Genomic DNA, 24,534 nt, shown 5'->3' on the forward strand with positions numbered 1-24,534 from the left:
GAAGGTAACAAGAGGGGATTTGTCATTCATTACTCAAGACTGCAACAGTGTTGGTAAATGGGTACGCATACGCTGTGAAAAGTGGGAATATTATTTACACCCCCACCCCTCTCCCACCTGTGTTCGGTTTCTTCATGTTACATTTTCGTAAGAAACCCAAGGTAGCACTGATGTAAACAGTTGTTTCTGTCGTTGTCAGTCACAAGCGCTATATGTAAATAGTGTTTCCAGGACCATCTGGAGCCTCTACATATGGGAGTTCAATCCTGGCTGCCGCACTACATTTGTCACCATTTTGGTGTTTCCAATTATTGTTTGCTAGCTGACGGCATGGTCATCTTTATATATTGTTATAAAAAAATGGAGTGTTTCAGTGAAAAACTTTCTTCATACAAGACACATACGAATATGTATATTTCAATACGTTTTGGCCGAAAAATTATTATTACTATATACATGTATTACCAATTGTCCTTGTAAGTATATATGCCTGTTTGAAATTAAAAATTGTGTGTTCCCGAAAACTGTCAATGGGTTCAGTTTATTTACTGATATTGGGATAAGCATCTGAGTTTGTTGTGAATAATACTACATCACACCCATGTATCCAGTCATCTCCTCTTTCTCTCTATCGTTTGTCAGTGACGTCATGAGTACCGGTATAGACACTCAGGACAGTAGATATGTGTATATACGCCGTGAGAAAAATCCTGTTCCGTTTTGCACTTACATGCACTTACGCGTATACATTGATGTAGTTTGCACAAAATAACCCTATCCAATTGGTTATATACAGAGTGTGCACGTGTGGGTAGGCATATATAAGATCAAGTATAGCTGATAGGCACAGGTCAGTTTGTAGGCCTATTAACTGTATACTCTTCAGGTATTTAGTTATCTAATGTATAGCTGTGCATAATGGATATCTTCTGCAAATGACAGGGTTGAGTAACCACGCTCATGTAGAGTATCTGGAAATGGGGGCAGAAGGTATATAGACAGTTGTCTCTGTCTTGTTGTTCAGCAGACAAACATGCAATGAGTTATAACTGTTTGTTTGGTTAATACATTCCCCTTGGACGTAAATTGTATCCTAACCCATATACCACAGCATCGAGTTATATAAGTCGAGTTCACAGTTAAGTGTGTTTGTCTTCAAGTAAGCAAATCCATAGAATGCCCCGTTGTTTATTTATTGTCATAAACATTTTGCGTGTGCTATTCGCCGCGAGTTGAATGCTTTCGCTTTTTGATTGTCAACAATTACTTATTATTTCGCTCCGCTGAACGTGGGCGCTTTTCTCATGGAGGTACATTGTAACAACGAAAGTGCTTTCTCTTTACAAGCTATCAGTTATGTATAACGTTCTCTGTTTGACAGGTTAGTGGAGAAACTGCGATAATATTCGGGACCAGGAGAAACTGCGATAATATTCGGCAACAGGAGAAACTGTTTAAGTGGAAACGCAACGCTCGAGGTAGGATGTAGGTTTTGCAAGATTTTGTCTTTTCTAATCTTTCAAAATAATCCACCGTTTAAAAGTAAAGGTGTATGGTGGAAAACGACGTAGTAGTGAAATTTTAGTGGCAATTCAGTTCAGAGCCGAGACTCGGAAAAGGTCTCACAGTGTATAAATTAGTGTTGAGCATTGCACAGACGATTAGTGTTTGTGTATTCCCCACGGATTCGCATCTTCCTATCTTCCTCGCCCGTATGCCTGTGTTTATTGCATTACGCTGTATAGTGCGGGTTATATAGTCATTTATAAGCCCCAAAACATCACCTTAGCATCGGCGCTTTAAACGGCGGGAGCTACCTTGGCCCTTCCATCTAGCCCAGTAGTACAAGAGACGGCTTGGGCAGAGAGGACTTCTATTGCCTCTGCCATACCGCGAAGCCAGAATCTCTGATAACGATTACCCATCTCTTACCTTCGATTTTCAGTCGATGGGATCTTGTGGGGATTGCTTTAGGAGGTACACTTGTGTTTTACCCATATCCATATTTTGTGTTTACTGTATGAACCTGTTTACTCGGGAACTGGACAGCTTTGGGCATTCCATGATTACGGTGAGTTGGCTGCATGCACCGCTCAGTAAAGTGATGTATGTATATGAATATAGGACAAACGGGCCACAGAGTAACAAGTATAAGAGGAAGGTGTTTATGTTTGAATACGTAATAAGCGTTTCCCTTTCAGACAAACAACTTGGATTTTGTAGCAGTTTTAATTTAGTTGAGTGCGTAGTTTGAATAGTTCGTCTTTTGGCAACATACTGGTGTTAAAAGCTTTGAAGAAGTTGAAGGCTCAAGAGACTTTTGATTATACTAAAGCTACCCAACCTCTCCATAAACAACATTCGACTTAACGTTAGTAAGATGCTTTTAACTGAAATTATGCAGGCCATGCAATATGGTTAGAAACATGGCACAACGCATTAAACTTGGTTGTCTCATTGACACTCATTTTGTGGTAAAGTATATGGTGTATACCTGGACTGAGATCTTTTGGCTTTGACCTTCAGATTGATGGGTAAATGCGTTTCCCAATTTAGCTGGCCCAGATTTGCTGCTGGCGTGAGGTGAACTGTAAACAGTGATATCTCTGCTAGAGAACCAGCAGAAGTTGTGTACTACAGTGTACTGCCTTAGAAACTATGTACATTAAGGCCACTAGATCTCGGACGAATTGGAACGGTTTTAAGCGAACTTTTATAGTGCGGCTATGAAATGATTTCTACGCTGATAGATGAAATGAAAAAACGCTGGTCGGATGGTTTCCTTGTGAAGTTGTCTCTGTTGCGGTTTTCCCGGTTGGCTACTGTAGCCAGTGATCAAGGCCAGGGTGTAGCGGAGAGAAAGAGAAAGTTATTGACAGAGACCGTGTCTGAATCTATTTGAGTTCGCGAGTGCTCAAGGGAGGGCGCACTCGATGGAAAATAAAGTGTATTTGGGCAGAAAGAAACATGGCAAGGTAGACGGCCACATCATATATTTGTGTTACATGTGGAAGTTGTGGGTTTCTCGGGTTAGCTGCCCCTGGCGGGTTGGGGGCATGCCGTTACACAGAATTCCATTATGTCTTATCTAACTAGAGCTGTTTGTCCGCCGTCAGCACAGGCACAATGACTCTCTTCAGATTACCTGAAGTTCCTACAGACAAAAATGCATGTCGGACGTTGATGTTAAACAAAAGACAATGGTACACAGAGAAAAGCTCGTCTTAGTGGTGAGAGCCTGTGAAGGAAGCAGCCCTCATACTCGGGCCTGTAAGGGGTATGTAACAGTGGAGGGCTAGACGTCGGAGCACCCCAGTTGTCAAGGTAACCATGTCAACGCAATGAAAGGATCCAAAGACATGTTGTTTTCTGTTTCCACGAGGTTCTTACTATTAACTGTTCATGTGTCCTGAAAGTAGTGCGCCTACCTGTGGGATAGTAAATGGAATATATGTGTAAAAGGTGTAGCAACCATTAGGGTTAATTGCGCTTAAGGCACGAACTGGGTCCCAACAGGATTACCTAAACGGCCCAATGCAAAATATCGATGGCTGTTTTTTTTTCTTCTATAACAATGCATTTATGTAACATGTACTGTGGTGGAGATGATTGCTCGATCGTTTGAAGCATTGAAAACTTCCATTCCCATCTGCACACTAAATACCACTCGCTTCCGTTCTGTTCTAGGTTTTATTTTCCATGTTTACAAATAACTGTGAGCATGCTCTTTTGTCACACACATGCAGTTGTTGTGCTAATGTAGACGACCCAGTACACGGGTCTATTTGGACGCATCTGTAGGTCATTTGATGGGCTGTGGTCATATCTGACCGACTATCCTAATACTGATAATTATTGTCCATGTCCACAGAAGGGACTTATCGGAATTTATCCTCATCATTAAATCCGTGCTTAAATTGGCTCTTTCAATAGTTATCTCCAACGCAAAGAGGTTGTCATTCACAAACTATCTAGATAGCAATCAAACGGATGACATGACTTATCATTCGCATGTCACCGCGCTGTCATCACGTATAGCCCCTCCCTTCAGATTGGCGTAATGTGGCAGTAAGATTATAGTTAAATAATATAAAGAACTTTTAGTTTCAACTTAACTCGCCGGAATGCCGACCGAGATGCGCAGAAGCATGCTTAGCTGACAGTGAATGCACCCTATAGTCGGCCAGATCTATAAATTATCATTTTATGATTCTTGCCAAAAAGCTTCTGACTTCCTCGCAGATGCCTGATTTGCATGGTGCTCCCATTCATTGTGCATAGATGATGCTGCAAACCACATGAATAACGGCCTTTGGTAAGGTCTGGTGACGGGATGATGGTTGTGATTGGAACATGAGCATATATGTAGACTTATATATGACTGATTAAGATGGAAAGGGACGTCCCCCTTGAGACACCGATCCGTTCAGCAGCCGCATCAGACCAACAGCGTCTTCACCAGCTGGTACTTTGGCACCCAGACGAGGTATAGGTAATCAATAACACGTGACTGATGGGCCAATATCAGAGCACGCGACTTGAATCTGTGTCTTAGATTAGCTGCCTGGTGGGACCACTGCACAGGGTTATCTGACATGCTATGTTACTGGTGTCGCTTTTACCAGACGATCAACCCTGTTTCTAGACAAGACATCCGTCTATGATGACCATCGTCCTCGCCTCTACATTTGCACGCTTATTTATACGAGGAGACACCGAGTCGTAGGACAGACCATAGCGTATAGACAGGTAGCAGCTTGGGGTTGTAGTACTTAAAACCCCCCGAACTTCTTAGCTGACAGTCATTCTCTCATGGAGATTCACTTGGATTACCGTGTTCCTTGTGGAAGCTGAAGCAAAAGAATCTCCGTTAATTGGTATGTATTTCGTGACATTCATAATTCAAAATCACAGAACCGCTATCGTCACTTGTATATCTGATTATCTGATATCTGATTGCGGTGATTCAGATGCGGTGTATGATACCAGGGACTTCTTTACATCATATGCAAATATTATTCGTTGGAAAAGAAATAATGTCAGCTATCTTACAGTATTCTGCTATACCTACATTATTGTTGATGTCATAGACTGTAAGTTTAAGCGGATGAGTTATGTACTGTGTTTCACAAGGTCATGTAGTCTGGCGAGCTGTAAGCTATATATCTTATAACACGCTGTACTTTCTGGTTACCGCAGTAGGGAATAAATTTGGGTCTCTATATAGCTGACATGTAATTTCTGAACATGATAAGTTTATAGACGATATTCATCATCCAGTAATTCTGGTCCTTGAAGATTCCGTCATAATTATGTATGTTGTGATGTTTCCATGGAATTGCACAGAATACGGTTATAATAAATAACCAGCCCGCATGGTAATGTATGCAAAGCGCGGCTCAAGGCATCTGGGAAAAGACTTCCGCTGCCGTCCTGGCTAGACGCGCGGTATACACATATAAGCCATCACAGCTGGTGCAGCTTTATACGAGTCAATTACATGAGAAATCACGATTTCTAATTAGTCAAATCTGATAAGGTCGTTTATAAGATTGACAAGCGTAGTAATGAGGCCGTCACGGAACGCGTGCGCTGGGCTTGTTTCTCCGAAGGAGGAGATCTATTATATAGCCCTCTACGTCTGACCCTTTCCTACCTCTAATGAAACTTGAATATAAGTTATTGGGTATGCTTATTAGAAATTGATAAAGTAAGTGTGGTGGAATGCCAGTAATTACCTTCGCAGTGTGCTGGAACTTCGATGTTTTCGAACCGTCTGACGTGCTAAATACTAAGCCTTATTACCAGCGCTATTGCTTGGCAAGGTAAGGCTAAAAGATATCTTCTCAATGGTGACCCGGCTAAATACATTACTGTGATAGCCAACCCCGGGATTCTGTGCGATTTCAGTGCGCTTTTTGCATCACCGTCAGGATACAGCAAGATATCAGGGAACATCTTGTACCATGACACCTGGATACCTGGACACTGTGAGATATCACTGATCATTTCACATCACCATCTGGATATTGTAAGATATCAAGAGGCATTTCACATCACTATAGCTAGGTGGATGCTGTGAGATATCAAGAGGCATTTCATATCACTATAGCTAGGTGGATATTGTGATATCAAGAGACATTTCACATCACTATATAGCTAGGCGAATACTGTGAGATATCAAGGCGAATCATTACCTGTCGTTGTATACGTGTACGTTACTGAATAGTGAGTATAAAAAACACTTCGTCACTGATACTCAGCTGAAGTTTGACACACCTGTGATGTAAGTATTAATATGTGCCTGTATCTGGCTTTCTGAATATCAGAATGTCACATAGGCCTATGCCATATAGATACCTAAAATTACATATGTATACTTCTGCAACAATAGTTAGCTCTCCATAAGTCAAATTTATTTATTTATTTATTTGATTGGTGTTTTACGCAAGAATTTTACTCAAGAATATTTCACTTACACGACAACGGCTCCATAAGTCAAATGTGATATGCATAGTATTCTATCATCAATGAACCGTTAGACAGTAACAATCGACCATCGGACAATGTTATATAGCTTCTGTAAAGAAAGATGTGTCTGCTTGCTGTAGGGTTGAAACTTTTGACAAGGTGCGTAGAGTATCCGGGACCCATAAGCGGATAGATATAGCGGTGTAATGGACGGGAAATGACTACATATTACTCCTGGACCACATTAATTACGTGATCTTAAACTTCATTTATGATTCATTTGCCATTCAGTCGTACATATCGTGGTAATTTTTCTTTAATTACACGACGTTGTGGCTTGATCAGTTCTGACTGGACGGCGGCAGTCGTGATCCTTGGCAGCCGTGTTCAGATCTGTCATGTATGAGTCCTTGTGCCATTATCATAATTACTTGTCAATTAGAATTTCAAACGGCTGTGTACATGCATTTATAAATCTTATAAAACATCTATATAATTGATTGAAAACGGATCGGACTTTAGAGTACGAAGAAGGTTGTCTTGAGCAGGCCCGAAGAGAAAGGACATTATCCGCGTTCTTGCTTCAAGGTACATGATTTCTATTGAATTCATTTATACAGAAATCGTTTATATACAGAATTGGTCTATACATAACACGTTTAGTTTGTTTTGGCTTCCCTATTCGATGTTCAAAAAGAAAGTCACACCTTGTCAGAATTATTGTTTACCTTTTTTCATTTAGAATTCAGTGACTGGTCTCAACACGGTGTCATTCACTAAGTTATAGAAACTGTAATAGGCTGCTACGCATGTTACCATTGCCTGGATGGCCACTCTGGGTATGTTTGTTTATTCTTTGTAGCGGCTTCTCAAAACGTAGCTGATATATTTTTGTACTCCGTGTACATTTTGACCAAACTTGTCAATTTATTCATGGAATACATGTTACAGATCCCGGAAGGGGTTTCTCTCCTTCATGGCTCACATTGTCCTGAGCGTTCATCATAAGCCTCTTGCTATTATCGCGGACTTTCCCACGGTTTTCTGTTTTCGGAGATTTTTTTTTTTTTTTCTTCCCTCGTTCATCATTCTCAAGAGGCAAGTCTAAATGACGTTTTGCCGGAATAAAGCCTCTAGCTCGTGACTGCACATGTACATTCTATATTATGTATACCGCCTCGCACAACGTCGGTCGCAACCAAAACTATAGGGCATATGATTCTGCAAGCATCGGCAGAGTACGTCAAAATTTGAACTAGTTACTATGGTAACTGGTAAACAGTGTAGTTATTTTCTATCTCAACATCAATTGATTTTGTTTGCCGTATTTTAGCATTGCGTAACGTAAGTAGACATGTATCGGATGACCCACTGGGGTGCAGCCATCCACTATTTAATCCGCCTCGTATCGACTAAATCGCCCATTGCCCGGTCACTGACGAGTGGGCATTACATAACAAAGAGACTGTAGTAAAATGCAAGCCTTGTGTAAATCCAATTAGTTTCCATTAGGGGTCCTAGGCCAAATAAAACCCGTGTTTATGTGGAGTGTTTAGCCTGTGAATTAAAGAGACCTGTGAGTAACGATACTGTAGTATACAAGGATTTCCCCAATGCCGGCGCTGTTTTCCTAGCTGCCAATCGCTGGACATGATTAAAGAGAAAGCGGGTTCAGATCACTTTCTTGGGCCTGTTTATTTGTACTATCGCCCTTGTCAACATTTCTAACGCCTTTCGGCTCCCCCTCAATCACACTTACAGATGCCTCCGATGACTATCATTATTTGGGCTGGTATTCGCCACCCAGTCACCTTGTGATGAGCTAGGACCATTACGCGTGGCACAGTTGCGTTCTTCTAACAGAACACTGATAAGTTTTGCCTACGCATGTTGGATATCAATTTACAGATATGCGACGCAGTTGGGATTATATAAACCACCAGACTTTTTGGATTTGTTGCCTATTTCCATATAAAACATTGCTATCGTATGTTCTTCTCAGTATATAGATTTTCATCGTTGAAACATTTGCATGTACTGCTCATTGTAAAATCGGCATGCTTTACTTTGTCCCCATAGCGTTTGCCCTTACCGAACACTGCCGGGAATTGTCATCAATAACCTGTTATAGGGGAGACAACTCTAGCGAGAGTGCTTGCACTTGTTATGTATTTTAACCGTGATATTTGATGCCTTAATATCGTGTACAATCCACGATGATGGTTTCTGTGGGGAAAGTTTTATACTGTATAGCTTACAGCTAGCGCAGTCGCTTGAACCCTAGGTGTGCTGCTCCATTTCCCCTGTGTTACATGTTCTAAATTGGGAAGGGCATGTGATAATGTTGGGTGTATCTTGATTCAGTGGGGGTAAGCCGCAATGGTCACATCCAAACCGTAGATTGGATTAATACCCCAGTGACCTTGAGATCTTTAAGCCGGTCATCGCGCCCAGGTTCAAGTGGCACGTGCCTACTATGTATTTGTTTAGTGCTTTCACAATCTGTCATGCTTTTGGCGCAGCCAAAAAAAAAAGAAAAAAGAAACGGCTTCGAATGTGTTGTCAACGGACAGTCAATCAATAGGCAGATGTTAGTGGTCTCTGGTGAATAGTCATTATTCAAGCCAGGTCCACTGGACACTGAACGCATCAGAATGAGGCCCAGTTTCTTTTTTTTCTTTATCCCCGTGCTTTCAATGGGACAGTGGATCTTTGCTATTGTGAAGATCAAAGAAGACCAGAAGTTACTACTCAACATCCAGAACCATCAAAAAAAGCAGATCATTCTAATGTTCCTTTTTACTCTGTTTTGAACTGTAAAATTGGCTGCCACCATTCATGGGTTAGTTTTGCAGCACGCGCGCTATCTGGTGACCATGCCAACCCCCAGAAGAGCCGACCGGCACGTGCCGGACTTGGCACGAGACTCCTGTTTACCCCCCTTTGGTCCTGTCTGATCTCCTGTAGTGTATGTATGTACTGGCTATCGTTCCTGCTGCATCTACCCTCTCACATAACCTCAACTCGAAGCTGTCCAAACAGAAAAGTGACCAGAAGTTGAACTGACCAGCTGATAGTGTGGTAGCTTGCTGACAACAACTTCACCGTGTGTGTGGAACACATCATATAAACTTAAGCGTGTAGGGCTTTCAATTACAAGACCTTGCTTTTCACAAAGTTCCACGTCACAAAAGATTGTCCTTGCAAATTATATCTTATTTCTATTTATGAAATATGTATGGTATGTTTTTTTCACGGGCGTCCAGGTGAGGTTCCGTACATAACCAAAAGAAATCTAAGCGTTTTCTTTGTAAATAATACTTGTAGGCTGATAATACTTAAAACTAAGTAGATGTTGCTTGCAAACAGTTTTAGTTGAATAATTAGCTAGGAACATGTCATTCCAAAATGTATGCCACGCTATATGATTCTTTCGGGTCCGCTTAAAAGAGCACAAACTTCATGCAGTTATTGAAAATAACCCAAATCTAGATGGATTTGAACCGATGATTTTGTGATCCTCATGAAGATGTGAGTGCCCCAAGACTGGCGGTGGCTTGGCCAGTACATATGATGTAAACAAATGGCCATGCGCTAAACTCTGTTCTTTACAAAGAGTGATGTCCACATGGAAGTTGGAATCACTACCTTTCAACATAGTCACTGGCTATAACGGTTTTTAAGGGACACAATGCCTAGATTAGAGCTTTACCGCCACACGTGGCATCTATATGCCATTATGATATACCGTGTTTCTAGGGCGATTAGGGTGCGCGCGATCTTTTTACCTAGAGTTCGTCGGTCAGATGAAATGGATCTAATAATATACTGCCTTTTATTGCCAGGGGCCCGGTGGCCTCATCGGCGTGCCTCTACACTATGTAGCCGTTTTATCGCAAGGAGCAGGTGCATCCACGTTTATATACATTTAAGGCTCATGTCTTTTTGTTCGGCCTTAACGGCAGACTATTGTATACTGCATTGTCTCTTCAGGCATAACTGGATTTCACTCAATACTAGACTAGTATGAGCGGGACAGAGGTATATTGGCCGATGCCATTTCTTCTAGAGTCTTTTTTATGCCTCACTCGCCTGATTAAATATTTAAACTGATTCCACACGGATCTGTATTGTTAATAAAATAAAACAAAAGTGACTGGTGTATGTGTGATGGTGGGGGTGGGGGTGGGGGTGGGGGAATAACATATATAGGACAGTAATGAAATAGGTAAACAAATCACTGTTAGATTGTTTGTGTCTATGGCGCGCCAAGCTATTGTATTTTGATTGCTCAAACATACCAGTATTGCAGTCTGTCTGCTGCGGTATTATACCAACAGTAAAACACAACTCGTCTACCGGCTATATGCATGCACTTAATAGGCCTGTTGTGTGTTATTGGTGTGAGACAACTTCTGTGCTATTATTAAAAGTGGGACGTTTAATCGTTAGCCAGTTTTTAATTGATCCCCTGTGGTCCAAGTCAATTGTGTAAAGGTGTTTGCAATAAACTGGGATTCCTCGCCTATATAATTCATTCAAATATTAAGCCAGTATGCTTATCTTTATATATAGATATAATATTATCTATAGCCCAAATGTAATATAGCGGAATATGTCTATGTATTTGCTGTTGAATTTAATCATAAGCTTACCTTATTGTCATGCATAAGGGGCACGGGTATTCATATCGCGAAATTGCTTTCTTTAAATATTAATAGAATCGAATCCAATCAGTATGGTAATGTATTTGTATTTTAATAAGAAAAGTGACTTCGAAACGCACCCTTCAGATGAGAGAATTTTTAAAAAAAGGCGCACGTAGGCATGAAGGTAAAACATCCTGTGCTGCCCCCAGGCGGTTTGCGCAGGTTACATCGCCTACTATGTCATCAAAGAGCCCCAAACGAATCCCTTTCTTTTATTTGCCGCCTAAACTGTCCGCCACCTGCAGCCTCCAGCCCTGTACAGGTGACTCCTCGTACCCCCAGCAGGGGTTCGCCTGTAGAAGATCACCTTGCTCTTCCTACGGTATTCATAGAGAACCGTGTCGGCTTTGCGCATGGCTTCATCCAAGCAGATGGCCCCAAAAGACAGTTCTCTCAATCTCAGTCATACACCTGTTAGTACAGTTTAACTGGACCGCGCACAAAAGGAAAGAGGTCGCTAGATCTGGGGCTTTTGATCGCGCCACTCATCGATAGCTTGTCTTGCAGATAGCTGATACCTAGCACAGCTCAATCTGACAGCCGGCACGCGCCAAACTGTAGGTGGCAAAAAAAAATGTAGTTCGTAAAAACATGCACGTAGGTCGGCTGTGCTAGGTTGAGGGTGTAAAAATGGGCTACACACTACGGTATGACAAAGAAAACAGCATTAGTGTATTTGTTTGAAATAAACGCATAGTGCTAGCTATCTTTATAGTTGCATTTGTGTTTATTTTGAGGATTGTATGATATACATGAATATACTGGATATAGGGAAGCTCTCTGAGGGATACCATAACTGACCCATATATATACTTCGGTAAGGAGCACAGCTTTATGTAAATGGGGAGTGACTTGCGCCGATAATGAATAGTGCACCGCTTAACCGCCACGCGAATGCGGTCACGACGATTATAATGTTTTTCACTGGCCAATCGCAGTCCGCAACTAGGCCTAGCTTTGTCCCGGAAGACCCCGCCCTTATTTTGATTGACAGGTCGTTTTTAGTCTGGCACGCGACAAACTCTGCTCGGCACGAGCAATTCGAGCTCTGTAGGAATGTCTTACAACCACAGCGAACTACAGCGGCCTCATTTCCTTATGTCTAGCAGGGATTATCAAATAAAACAGAAACATCGCTCACCCGATAGACAAAATATCTTTGTGATCACGCTAAGTTCAAACAAGAAGTGATTTATTTTCTTCCTTCTTGGAAAAAAGTTTTCTAAACGAAAACCAAAGCTTGAGGACGGATTTCTTAGAAATCCTATACTAGCGTGTAGCTGTATATCTGAATAAGCTATGGCCTTCATGTAATTGTTAAGTTTACATAACATATGTTGTTAATAGCGCGGGTAGACAGGTGTGGGGGTTTATGGGCGACACCTGACGGCACGTGCCAACTTTTATTAACTTGTCTTCGCATTAAGATGTTTTGTTTTAATAAGGGTCAGCTTTAATGACCCCTACAGAAACACACGTTTGCATTATCATATGAGGAAACTTCACCGAGCAAAACAAGGAGCCAGCCTGCATGGCAAAACTGGGACATGCCATCACCTGTCACAAGATGTTATTCTTAATATAAAACCACATGAAATGTATCTATCTGACTTGTAGTGTTGCGTCGTGTTTTCATTGGCGAGTACAAGTCTCTTGTCAGAATACTGATAGCACGAACACCCACGAGACAAGTGAGAAATCCGTGACTTGGCACTCCAAGAAATCTCAAGTCATGATGCAATATCACGGTCCGTTAGAATAAACTTAATTACTTCGAAATTTTAAGTGCTTGTTCTATTTGTGGACACTTTTAATATACATTGGTAGGCAGACAAGGAATTAAAATTTCATTCATGCATAGCGTATAGTCATTATTAAACGTGCCATCGATTTCGCATGTAATTATTCGGAAATGATGGTATAACAGGTTATAACTGTCACTAACGGTGCGTATTCATTGGGAAGGTTGACTTGAGGTGTGATCAGGATCCGCTATGAGCAGATGGTCTGCGGGGAAAAGCAGAGTCTCTGTGTGACGGTATGAGGTGTTGTATAGGAATTCATCTTTCCGGCCAACGGAGTTACATTACCAGGGGGAAATGACAAGATTGTCGTACAAGGTGTTTTTCTTGCTACAATGGCGTTTAGTCGACCAGATGGTAGAGGGCACACGCCACTATTCAACCCGCACGCGTTTCCTTTCCGTATATGGAAGTATTTTGCATGTGTAAACCCCAGTCACAAAGCCCGGCAGGTGCACCGCACTCGACAGCTGAGCCCACAAAAACAACCCTCTTTTTCTGCCTGGTCAACCCAATAAGATCCAGATTCTCTGTCTAGTTTTGATTTGTTCAAAGACAGTGGTGAAATTTTGCCGAAGGCACTGTGTGTTGGTCGCTTGTATTGTTTGTCCGTTATCCGGCTTTATGTGGACGTAAGAAACAGGTAGATTGTCTGAGACGACAGCGGCACAGACAGTTTCTGTATGGTCGCGACTATAGGCTACAGGTAAGGGTGCGCGCGTGCCGGCTGTCTATCACAGGCCCGCTCCATAACAGATGTACCGCCTTTGATTTCACCGGCAAGGTTAATTTCTTCTAAGAAGTGGGTAGCGGGAAGGAAATGGCAAGATTAGGCTTCCCGCTGCGTAAAGGCACTTGAGGTAGTCTACCCTTTTGTTCTGGGCGACTACGCTTGTATTGTTTGTCTATTCTGAATGGATTAAGTATCATAGATTGTTAGCAGCCAGCTATTACTTCCAGTGGGCGGAATTATATAAATCCCTGTTACCTCACTGTCCGGTATCATTAGTTGCTTAACCATCAACGTTGAAAGTTCGGTCTTCAAACCACTGGACACATCTATAACACGACCAGGTATGCTTGGCGACATTTCCACAACATACATGTATATTAGTATGCACACAGAATGTGTAATGTTTTTTTCCCATGACATGGGTGAGCGATGCATCGATGTATTTACACACTTGTGCATGTATCGTACTCGCTTAGGTAGACCCATGGCCAGCGTAGTATAGTATTTCCCCTCTCGAGATTTGTAGTAAAGCACAGCTGTTTGACCCGCGATTCTCTTGCTTGTAGGAGCTGTCAATCACCGGAGTGGGCGGAGCTAACCGATAACGAGGCTGTGGAAAGCCAAGTCAAGAAATAGTGAGGGACTTGGAGGCGAACAGTAAACAAGCACGATGCGGTGGCGAGGAGCGTCGGGATTACTCCTTCTGTGGACATTGTATTACACTTTAATTTGTAAGGTAAGAATCTTGTCCACCTCGTTTCTTGTTGTTCGGTTTACATATATTAATGACTGTATGATCTATGTGCATGGTACCGGTATAAAAGAATAAAAGACTTCCAGGCACAATTGGCATCTGCGTAACTGTCTGGTGCAGGTATAAGCCCGGTGCATACTCACGTGCTGTGTACTACTATAGTAACCTACACTTCTCCATTTACAGGTGTGCTGTTCGGGTGTTTTTGATTTACACCTGAAATCTTTCCGAAACGACCGAGGACTCAACGCTGATGGACATTGTTGTAATGGACGCAGAATAAACAATTCTTGCACATCGACTTGTCGGACTTTCTTTAAAATTTGCCTGACCCATTTTCAAGCGCAGATAGCAGAGTCCACTTCGACATGTACGTTTGCGGAAAGCACCACGCCGGTTCTGGGTACCAATACTATTGACTTCAGCAAGCAGCTACCAGTGTCTGACTTCACCAACCCGATTCGATTCCCATTCAAGTTTTCTTGGCCGGTATGGATAAAATTACTTATTTACAAATCACAAGTTTATATTTTGTATTAATTTCACAGTTTTCATAATAAATGTATATTGTTATTGTCAGTTGTTGACGATAGTGTAAGCAGTTTGTTTTTTGTGTTGCATATTCAGGGCACCTTTTCTCTGATCATCGAGGCCTGGCACGATAGTACATTACAGGAACCAGTTACAGGTAAGTCTTTGTATTGGTACTGAAGTCTACTATTCCCTTTAAATGCACGCCATTTGCAATGTGCTGTCGTTGGAGAGGGAATCTTATTTTGGACCATGGATCTCTGATACAACAACAGTTCTGTGGACAAGTCTCCAGGTGAATGACTATGAATCGTTTATTCCATCAACTGTGTGAGATAAGTTGTGGATTTACCTGTGGATATTACCAAGATTGAGGAGCTTCAGATGGACAACTGTGTTGGATGGTTACCAGTTACCCAGTCCGCCCATATACTGTCGTCGGGCAAATGCTAAGGGTTCCAGGGCGGCCGATGACCGCCTTGCCAGTGGCACCCGGCCTGCCCGCTGACCCTACATAGGGTGGGCTAGAAGCGTTTGCCTGTTGCCCTCGGCCCGATTGTGACAGATGTCCTTTCAAATAATATCAGACTTCCCAATAAGTCTAATCATATGTACAAACTTTGACGATGTCGACTGCACCTGTTATCCACTATATATCGGACTATACCCAGCCGCCGTAGCTATGTTCCAATGTATGTAGAGGTATAGTGTATCCTGGTTATTCAACTTATGATCAATCTTTTGATTGACAAGAGCACATAAGTAATTCAGTCTGTGTCGACATGGGCTAAAAATCTCATGTACTTACAGGATTAATAGTTACAATGGTTTATATGCACTCTGCCTGAAACGGTCAGAATTAGAAAGAAGGGTTTAAATTGCATATTTGATAGGCAGTTTGATAAGGCAGATATAGCTAGTGCAGACTGACGGGAGAAGAAAGCCGTGAGCTGAGCACGTGGGATAGGGCCAGGTGCTCGTATAGCGACACTTTTTACTATGCATATATACATTGGTGTATGCATTAATTTTGACCACATTTAATGTGGATAGACAGCAGTCGGGCCCTACGGCCATTCTAGTGCCCTTTTATATTTCTTTTCATCTCCGCCAAAATTGAGCTAACACGCAACAAATCGGGCTTAAAACACCGCTTGTCTACATGGTTACACTGTGCACAAGTAGATCCGCTGTTAACACTGCAGTGTAGGTACCCTCAGCTCGGGGGAAAAATAGACTAGCAGCTGCCGGTGAACGTAAACAATATAGGTGTATAGCGCGGGAAGACGCCTCGCTGCCCATTTACTACAGCTATCTTATCTGTCCTATATCCTTTCATGTCAAGATCTAGCCCAGTGTAGAATTCCGTTATACGGACGGTATACGTAAAGGTATTAAATTTTAACGCCACAGAAGATTGCGGGTGCTCTCTGAGAAAAAAAAAATTATTCGAAATTTTAGGAAAGTTCGCTGGTTAGATGTATATTATCCACAGGTAATCTTCTGAAAATTAAAGTTTTATTGGGATCAAATAAGGATACATTAGCCTGTAAACGTGACAGACAGCTGTCAGCGGTGGCATTTGCTCGCCCAGCTGGAGGAGGAAATAGCTGGCACCTTTGCACAATGGTAAATGGTATAATCTTTAATTAGTTTACCTGGGATTGTACGCTAATCTGACTGTGACAAAGTGGTCATCGTTACAGGCTTAATTCTGTCTCCAGCTGTTCACTAAGCAGGAAGTCTTGTCTGTCACTATAACGTAGCCAGGTGTGCGTTTTACGTTAGTACTTCAAATGACATTTGTTTTTTTTTTACATCGTCAAAGTATACCATTTGGTTTTTTTCGTCTCTGTAGGCAGCCCACGGGAATTAATTAGTCGATTGGCTGTGCAACGGTCCGCTAGAGTCAGTGATCAATGGAGCTCGTTTAACCGAACTTGGGCATTCAAAGATTTACAGTACCAGTACCGTGTCTCTTGCGATGAACATTACTATGGACCAGGCTGCTCAGTGCTGTGCCGGCCGAGAGATGACCAATTCGGTCACTACACCTGCAGCCAAAACGGAACTAAAGTCTGCAACAATGGATGGTCGGGCCCTTACTGCGATCAAGGTAAGAAATGAATGGCAAGCATGTGTCGCACCGAAAAGCAAGTAACTTCCCGCACAAAATTGTACAATCTTACTTCTTAGTGTACGTTGACCCAGCTTTGGCCATACAAGTATACGCATACATCATCATGAATGGGCCAGCCTTTTATTTTGCATGTTGGCGGGGAATGGCTGTGAATCATTGGGGAGTAGCTGAATAGGCTCTTCTCAACGCTCCAAACTCAGGTGTCTCGATGCGAAATTGTACGGCAGCTTGTGTTACTTGTCAACGGGGCCAAGTCAGCAATGAAGATCATTGTGTTTGTAGTAAGGCAGTCTTTTGAGAGTAGCAAAGTTAGTACAAACGGCATTGTTGGCAAGGCAGCTGCACTATGGACAACAGTAGTATTCTTAGGTGGAGAACAATATCGGTCAGAGTACAAGTAAACTGTCAAACTTATAGTAGGCCACGGGCTTAAACTCCAGTGGTATGGACTGTCTCGCAAGCCACGTGTTCACACCTACATATATCTTACTAGAGTTAACAAAACCCTTGCATGAGTTAAAGTAAATCGAAGGGGAAACGTTTTTGCAGTAGACCAAAAAAATGCCGACGGCGAGGATAAAAGAAATAGCTTGAAGGCGAATTTCGTCATGGTGTCGCTCCAGCCGACCCCTTTTCCCGATGTATACAAGGCAGCTGGCAAAAAACATCGTCTTATCTAGATAGTTATCCGGGTCAAGACAAACACCTGTTCTGTTGATGCCGTACACGGCAAAATTTGATTTAATCTCTTTATACAGAAACTTATCTTTAGAACTGCCAGTAAATTTGCACCTGAAAACCCTTTTTATACTTTGATGTATCGAACGCTAATTTTTTTTCTGTTTTATTTCAGCAATTTGCTTGCCGGGCTGTCATCCAGACAATGGTGTGTGTGGACAACCTAGCGAGTGCAAGTAAGTTAGACTGCTTGTATTATGTAACCTAGATATGATGGCCGGACATCCCTCTCTGTGATCCTGTAACGGCCAAGCCGCCTCGTGTCGGAAACGTGACAGGGCTAAACTGGAAGGGTGTGGAAGCTTTAATGGAGCGCGTTTGTCTCTTGCCGAAGAGCAGAAGAATTCAAGTGTTAGTCTTAGACTTGTATTGCAGCCGACTCTGCTAAATCCCCTCTCGGAGATCTCTAGCCAGCCAGCCACAACGCTAGTTCACATTACAAGCAATGCATTGTCTTTATATTCTCCGACTTGGCCTCAAAATACGAGAGCTTTGGTCGTGGGATTCGATCAGAAATTAGGGCTAAAGTGGACAATGGAGCTGTATAGCACGCACTGTCAACAAGAGAGCGTGTGATTGCGCCCTCCGACAGACCGCGGTCGCGTATTTGTAACCAAAACATTACTCTTCCAAGTTGACACGTCCTCTGCGTTTTACTGTTTATAATTCGGACACTACAAACCTGTCTGAGTATCATCACTGGTCGAAATTTCAGGTGTGGGAAAGTTGAACACCTAGTGCTGATGGAATTCCCTATCTGGCGGCCACTCAGCATATATTACTGAAGGTTAATGAAGGACGTTGAGCCTACGGCTTCAAACATTTTCCCACGCCCCGGGGCAAACTTCTATTGTGCAACTGCAAGAAATCTTGCTCTAGCCCTTTGAGAGTACTATATAGCTAATTGTGGTTCTAATCCAAGACTGACAAGTTTGCAGTGTTAAATGAGTAATGGCAGCCAATGTCCATTCTGTAATACGTAGGTTATATAATAAACGGAATGACACGCGCCTTTCTAGTTTGATATCTAATTTCCAAGGAATATCGGCTTCCATCGGTCCAGAAAGTAGACCAGTCTTACCGTCCCTTAGCACAACCCCCCCCCCCCATCCCCTACCGCACCCCTTCCCCACCCTCTGAGAATAGCACTTTGATTGTTATCATAGGGGCTAATGTGTTAAGGAAGAGAGGATGGCACCAGACAGTTATGATAGCGTCTGCCGGTCATTGTAAACAAAGACCACTCACGTTTCTTCTAGATTAAAACTCCCAGTTCTCTACAAATCTCTTCTCACAATCTTATATTTGATTATATTTATTTTGGAGGTGAACCCAAATAATAAATATTTCATTTTACCCATTCAGATGTCGACTTGGTTGGCAAGGAAAAAACTGTGACCAGTGTAGACCGTACCCCGGTTGCAAGAATGGTACCTGCAGCAAACCTTGGGAGTGTAACTGCGAGGAAGGTTGGGGTGGACTTTTCTGTAATCAAGGTGAGATTCATACTGGGTTTGAAAAACTTTTAATACAAGTATGTAAATAATTCGCGCTGACCCAGGACCTTGTTAATTTTAACCAGCTGTAGTTAATCCCTGCTTTATGCGGACAGCAAAAGTAGATGGATGGTTTCAGATTCCGTGAAACGGTCAAACCATCACCAAGGCTTGTTTGGTTTAGGCTGTCACCTCCATACCAGTTAAGACAGTCAAAATAAATCCAGTTGGGTTACCACAAACTCGAAACGCAATTCATCAGGAAACATCCCATACCAATAGACATGTCAAGTACCGGATTTACTGTATTTGTACAGTAGTTAAAATGAAACCGATTTTTACCAGCAAATTGCCTGATACGAAACTGTGATTTTCTATTGTAGATCTTAATTATTGCACTCATCACAAGCCCTGTCGTAATGGCGGCACCTGCCAAAACACTGGGAAGGGCAGTTTTACGTGTGCCTGCCCTGCAGGCTTTTCCGGCACACACTGTGAGGTTGAGATAGATGACTGTGCTGCCCAACCCTGCCTCAATGGCGGTACTTGTGAGGTAAGTTATTGCATGCAGTACATAGTTAATACATTTGTGAATTTGCGTAATCGGCTTACCGAATTAATTTATATATTAGTAAAGATACCGTGTATCAGTGCGATATATTTCAGTTAGCGCTTGGAGCCTGTATCTATATCTTACCTTACTGTATTGTGCTTTCAGGATGTTGGCACTGGTTTTCGTTGCACTTGTCCGTCTGGATACCATGGCCCACTTTGTCAAGTGATGGGCCAACCTGTGCAGACAACAAGTGTACCAATGGTGGCACTTGCTTCGTTGAAAATGGCAATCACAAATGTCTATGTGCTGCTGGCTACATTGGACCCAACTGCGAAACCGAGCAGAATGAATGCCAGTCCGATCCATGCAAGAATGGTAAGTTTCCTGGTTTTATATCAAAACTGATATCGTCGGAAGTGAATTGATAGTCAAAAAGGGATATTTTGTGTAATGGTTTGATAAATGTGTATCAAGAACGGCGGGTAACTCGAATGTTCAACTTTTTCTATGACTGATTATTTACCAAGTGTTGTATTTTTGGTTTCCAGGCGGACGTTGCTTGGACGAATTAGGTGGGTTTCCGATGTATCTGTGATAGCGGTTTCCAAGGACCAACATGTGAGGAGAATACAGATGATTGTACTAACAACCCTTGTCTCAGCGGAGGTACCTGTGTGGATCAGGTCAACAGCTATGTTTGTCGCTGTGTTCCTGGATACGTGGGACAACATTGTGAAACCAATGTGGATGATTGTCAGATGCATCCTTGCGCCAATGGGGGAACCTGTTCTGATGGGGTCAATGATTTCGAGTGTACTTGTGCCCCAGGTTTCGCAGGCAAGGATTGTCGTGACAACATCAATGAGTGTGGGAGTAACCCATGTCAAAATGGAGCTACCTGTCAGGATATGGTAGCTGATTACAGGTGTGCTTGTACGATGGTTTCTGGGGCAAAATTGTCAGTACCGCGATGGAGAAACCCCAGAACCCACAACAAAAGAACCTATCACCGAGAAACCCACAACGCAAGCGTTTGCTGGGGCACCTAGACAAGAGGAATCCGTCGTGAACTCGACCTCTGTGGCCGAGAATGTGCGTGGTGAAGAAGGGTTAAGCATGCAGCATTTGGCACTGGTGGTGTGCTTTGGTGCAGGAATTCCTCTGATCATCATCATAATTGTTGTTCTAATTCTGTTGCTGAGGCGGAGACGCCAGCCAGCTCAACAAGACACCATGCATAAGGAACGTGAACAAATGATGTAAATAATATGAACAATAAGTGTGTGGAGACAAACATTTTTACCACAATACCACCAAGTTCATCAAGCATCAAAGTGACCAATGAGGAGCAAGACTTTAACACATTCAAACAAAAACACAATTACTTGGAAAAAACAAGTAATCACAAGCAGTTGATCAAAGACTTAAATACTAAAGAACAATTTCCAAGAAAAGACTTTGAACAACCGCCTTTAAAAATTCCAGACATTGACAGATTGTCAACTACGGACTCTTCACATTCTAATAGGTAAGTCGATGTCTTGCATACATGTCTTCATTTCCTTTAAAAAATATAGCTTAATTCAGGCCTCATTTCATTTCATTAAGGCATTGTTCGACTTTTATAAGAAGCAGTTTTTATTTATATTGCTTACGGACAGATTTGCCAAGGCTTTGGCTTGTTGCACAGAGGTAAAAGTGGCTTTGTCTTTAAAGAAAAAAGTGGAGAAAGCTGAGCAATGGATGTTTATTGGAAATGCACACACGCTGTGAGCTTGGTCAATATTGACAGGCTTGAACTGAGACTCCACACAGGGGAGTAATGCTAGGACAACGAATATATCAAACAAAACTGTGAAAATATTTTAAATGCTGTCCATTGTATCAAATCTTGCTAACACAACATCTTTGTTTCTTCTCTTTGCAGTGAATACCAACAAGATAGACTGTTTGTAAAATCCATAAATATGCAGGATGCCAATCCAAACTCCATACTGATACTGGAACCCCCAGTGCGGCCTCCCCTCCCCAATACAGAGATGGTGTACTGGCGACAGAGGTCTAGTACCTGCTCCTTCCCCCTCCCCCCAGTGCTTCATCCATCCATTCACGCATCCATCCATCCTTGGAACATGAGGAACATATTTATTTGAAATTCCATCCTTTTTTCATTTTGCATAAAAGTGAATGTTTAAGTTAAGAAGTGCCTTTCTTATGTAAATAGAAAATGCAATAAGGAAGGGACGGTTTTCTGCTGTGTTCTGTGGACATTATTTGTTAGAGATTATTTATGACTGCCACTAACTTAACTGTCATTATTACATTATTTGGCTATAAGCCTATGTACATTATGCAAGCCTCTGCATTTGGCATGATGGTTCCTGTGTGTTGATCGGAACAATAACAGCTGCTGAGTGGGATTGACTGGAACGGTCGAATTCGAAGAGAACTAGCGTAACAGATGTCTCCGTTTGCTCTAACGAAAACTGGTGATCCGAAGGATTCCCGATAAAGCAGATGTCCTTAAGCATTGTGTATGGACGAACACTGTCAGTTTCATCCCTTCACTGCAGACTGTCTGATTTTATGACTGTGATTTCCCCCGTTGCTTCCTCTACAAGATGAGACTTGTAAATGGCAAGAGCACGATAGCTAACAGAGTAATGTACAACAAGTGTTGTGAACAGCTTTGCGCCAGGTCTGCAGGTGGCCTCTGTTTTCACAACTTTATATAATGGCTATCTGGCTTCTGGGTGTCCTACTGTATTATAAGAAAGAGTCGTGCAATTTTTTGCTGTATTTAAATTTTGCATGTAAATGATGTGCAATGTTGGTATAATCTGTTTGAAGGTGTGTAGAATGTGAGCGAAGTGTGACAGTGCTGTGTAGCTATGCCGAAGTTTCCTCCACAGCAAGCCTTGTGGTCACATAGAAACCACTTCTATCGTAAGCGAAAGATTTGCTCATCCGAACATTGCAAAATGTAACGTAGTTGTTAAACACTTGTAACTGGCTTCAGTTAGTTCAGCTTTTTGCAAAAATCAAAGTTTTTACCACGGTTTAGATTTGTATGATATTTCTGAGCGAGTTGAAGCTTACTGGAGACAGTATATGATGGATAGGATTTACGTTACTGTATTTCACTGTTATCTGTTATGGACTAGACAGTCCAAGTGTTGTTCGGGATTTACTAGTCAGCCATGTTTTTCTGTGTTCATGTTAAAGTTTCAAATTCTACATTGTTTTGGCCGGGTTCCATGCTCTGTAATATTTAATCTTCCCACCATTCCAGCTATGAAAAAAATCACTAACCCACGTACCCGACACGGGTTTTGAAATATTAAATAAAGTGTAAGTATAGTGACTGGGGAAGGCAGTGCCGCACCCAAATTTGGCCACTGCTTTCTGATCTGCTTGTTGCATTAAAGTGATGGTGAGCTGCAGTTCGGAGTGCGAGTGTACTGAGGGTTAATACACCCTTTCCAAGAAGGTACTCCTGCAGCCGTGCGCATTGTATGTTCCTGTGATGTCGAACTGTACATAATATGTATATTTATAGTAAATGGCTGTACATACGTATATTACTATGTCTCGTCATGGTAAGACACGAATAAAAGAGGTCACAATTTGAATATTTTTTCAAATACAACTTCTGTCTTTTCGTTTCTTACTTGGGTTGTGGCGTTGCTACACAAATTAAGCCCTAAGTGGTTAAATGCGCTTGTCCTTCAATCGCTTTCACAAAAGTGTTAAGGGTTCAAATCTCGGCCTTGGACAAGGAATTTGTTTCCCAACAATATGGTGTGCAAATATCTACGTCACGCGTGGCCAAGTTCGTCAGTAACTAACCAACACATTCCGGTCACTCCTGTTTTATCCATCGATAAAACTGACGGCCGTCATGTAAGTAAAAAGTTCTTGAGTACGGCGTTAAAAGAGAATAAAGTGAAACAAGCCCCACAATCAATATTATATAACCTCCCCTGCTTTCCAATGTGTTGTGGTTTCCATGGAAATCCGCTTAGTTCATTCAGGTTTTTTTTTTCTTCTTGATGGCTTCATAACCCAGTGGTAGGGCTGAAATACTGCCAGTTATTTTGTGTTGCACAACAGTGCAAATGCATGTCCGATCCATTTTCCGATGTGTCATGCGATATTTAGTTCCAGGCCGTCTGTTCCATTTATCCCCGTTATGGGAACAAAACTCGGGTCTCCCTGATCTATCAGGGACAGCCCATGCACAGCATCGATTATCCTCAATGGATTGGAGTTGCGGTTTCTGGACGACTGGCGCCTTAGCAAACCTTTTGTTAACATGACCCAAAATGTTTCGTCATGCTCTTGACAACATCCATGCCAAAGCCCTTGCAACTACAATGTGTTTTACCATTTTGTGATTGGCAATGTTGTCACGGGCTGTTTCATGCATTAAAAACCTATTCTAAGTGATGAAAATCTTGGGACGGGTTGGTATATGACTAGACCGTGGGGACGGGGTGTGATCTTCGAAGGAAACGGTCTGAACCTGTTGTGTTGAGCCAAGGTGAGACAAACCAGTTCTCACGGCCCGCGCTACTATTTGTAAAGAAAACACCATAAAGCCA

At 42.2% G+C, this 24,534-nt stretch overlaps 1 protein-coding gene across 1 annotated transcript; it reads left to right on the forward strand.

The window, feature by feature from the left end:
- The first annotated feature begins 1,693 nt into the window (after window positions 1–1,693).
- LOC135466600 (delta-like protein 1) lies at window positions 1,694–23,546 on the forward strand. Its single transcript, XM_064744176.1, is given in 15 exon segments — window positions 1,694–2,071; window positions 14,282–14,451; window positions 14,656–14,958; window positions 15,097–15,157; window positions 16,859–17,116; window positions 17,994–18,054; window positions 19,244–19,374; window positions 19,758–19,927; window positions 20,093–20,159; window positions 20,162–20,305; window positions 20,479–20,504; window positions 20,506–20,867; window positions 20,869–21,184; window positions 21,187–21,458; window positions 21,858–23,546. Coding segments are annotated over 14 exon segments (2,463 nt in total). The 5' UTR covers window positions 1,694–2,071; window positions 14,282–14,385; the 3' UTR covers window positions 22,084–23,546.
- The last annotated feature ends 988 nt before the right edge of the window (window positions 23,547–24,534 follow it).

Source organism: Liolophura sinensis, chromosome 6 (genome assembly GCF_032854445.1).
Source record: "Liolophura sinensis isolate JHLJ2023 chromosome 6, CUHK_Ljap_v2, whole genome shotgun sequence".
NCBI classification, from domain to species: Eukaryota; Metazoa; Mollusca; class Polyplacophora; order Chitonida; family Chitonidae; genus Liolophura; species Liolophura sinensis.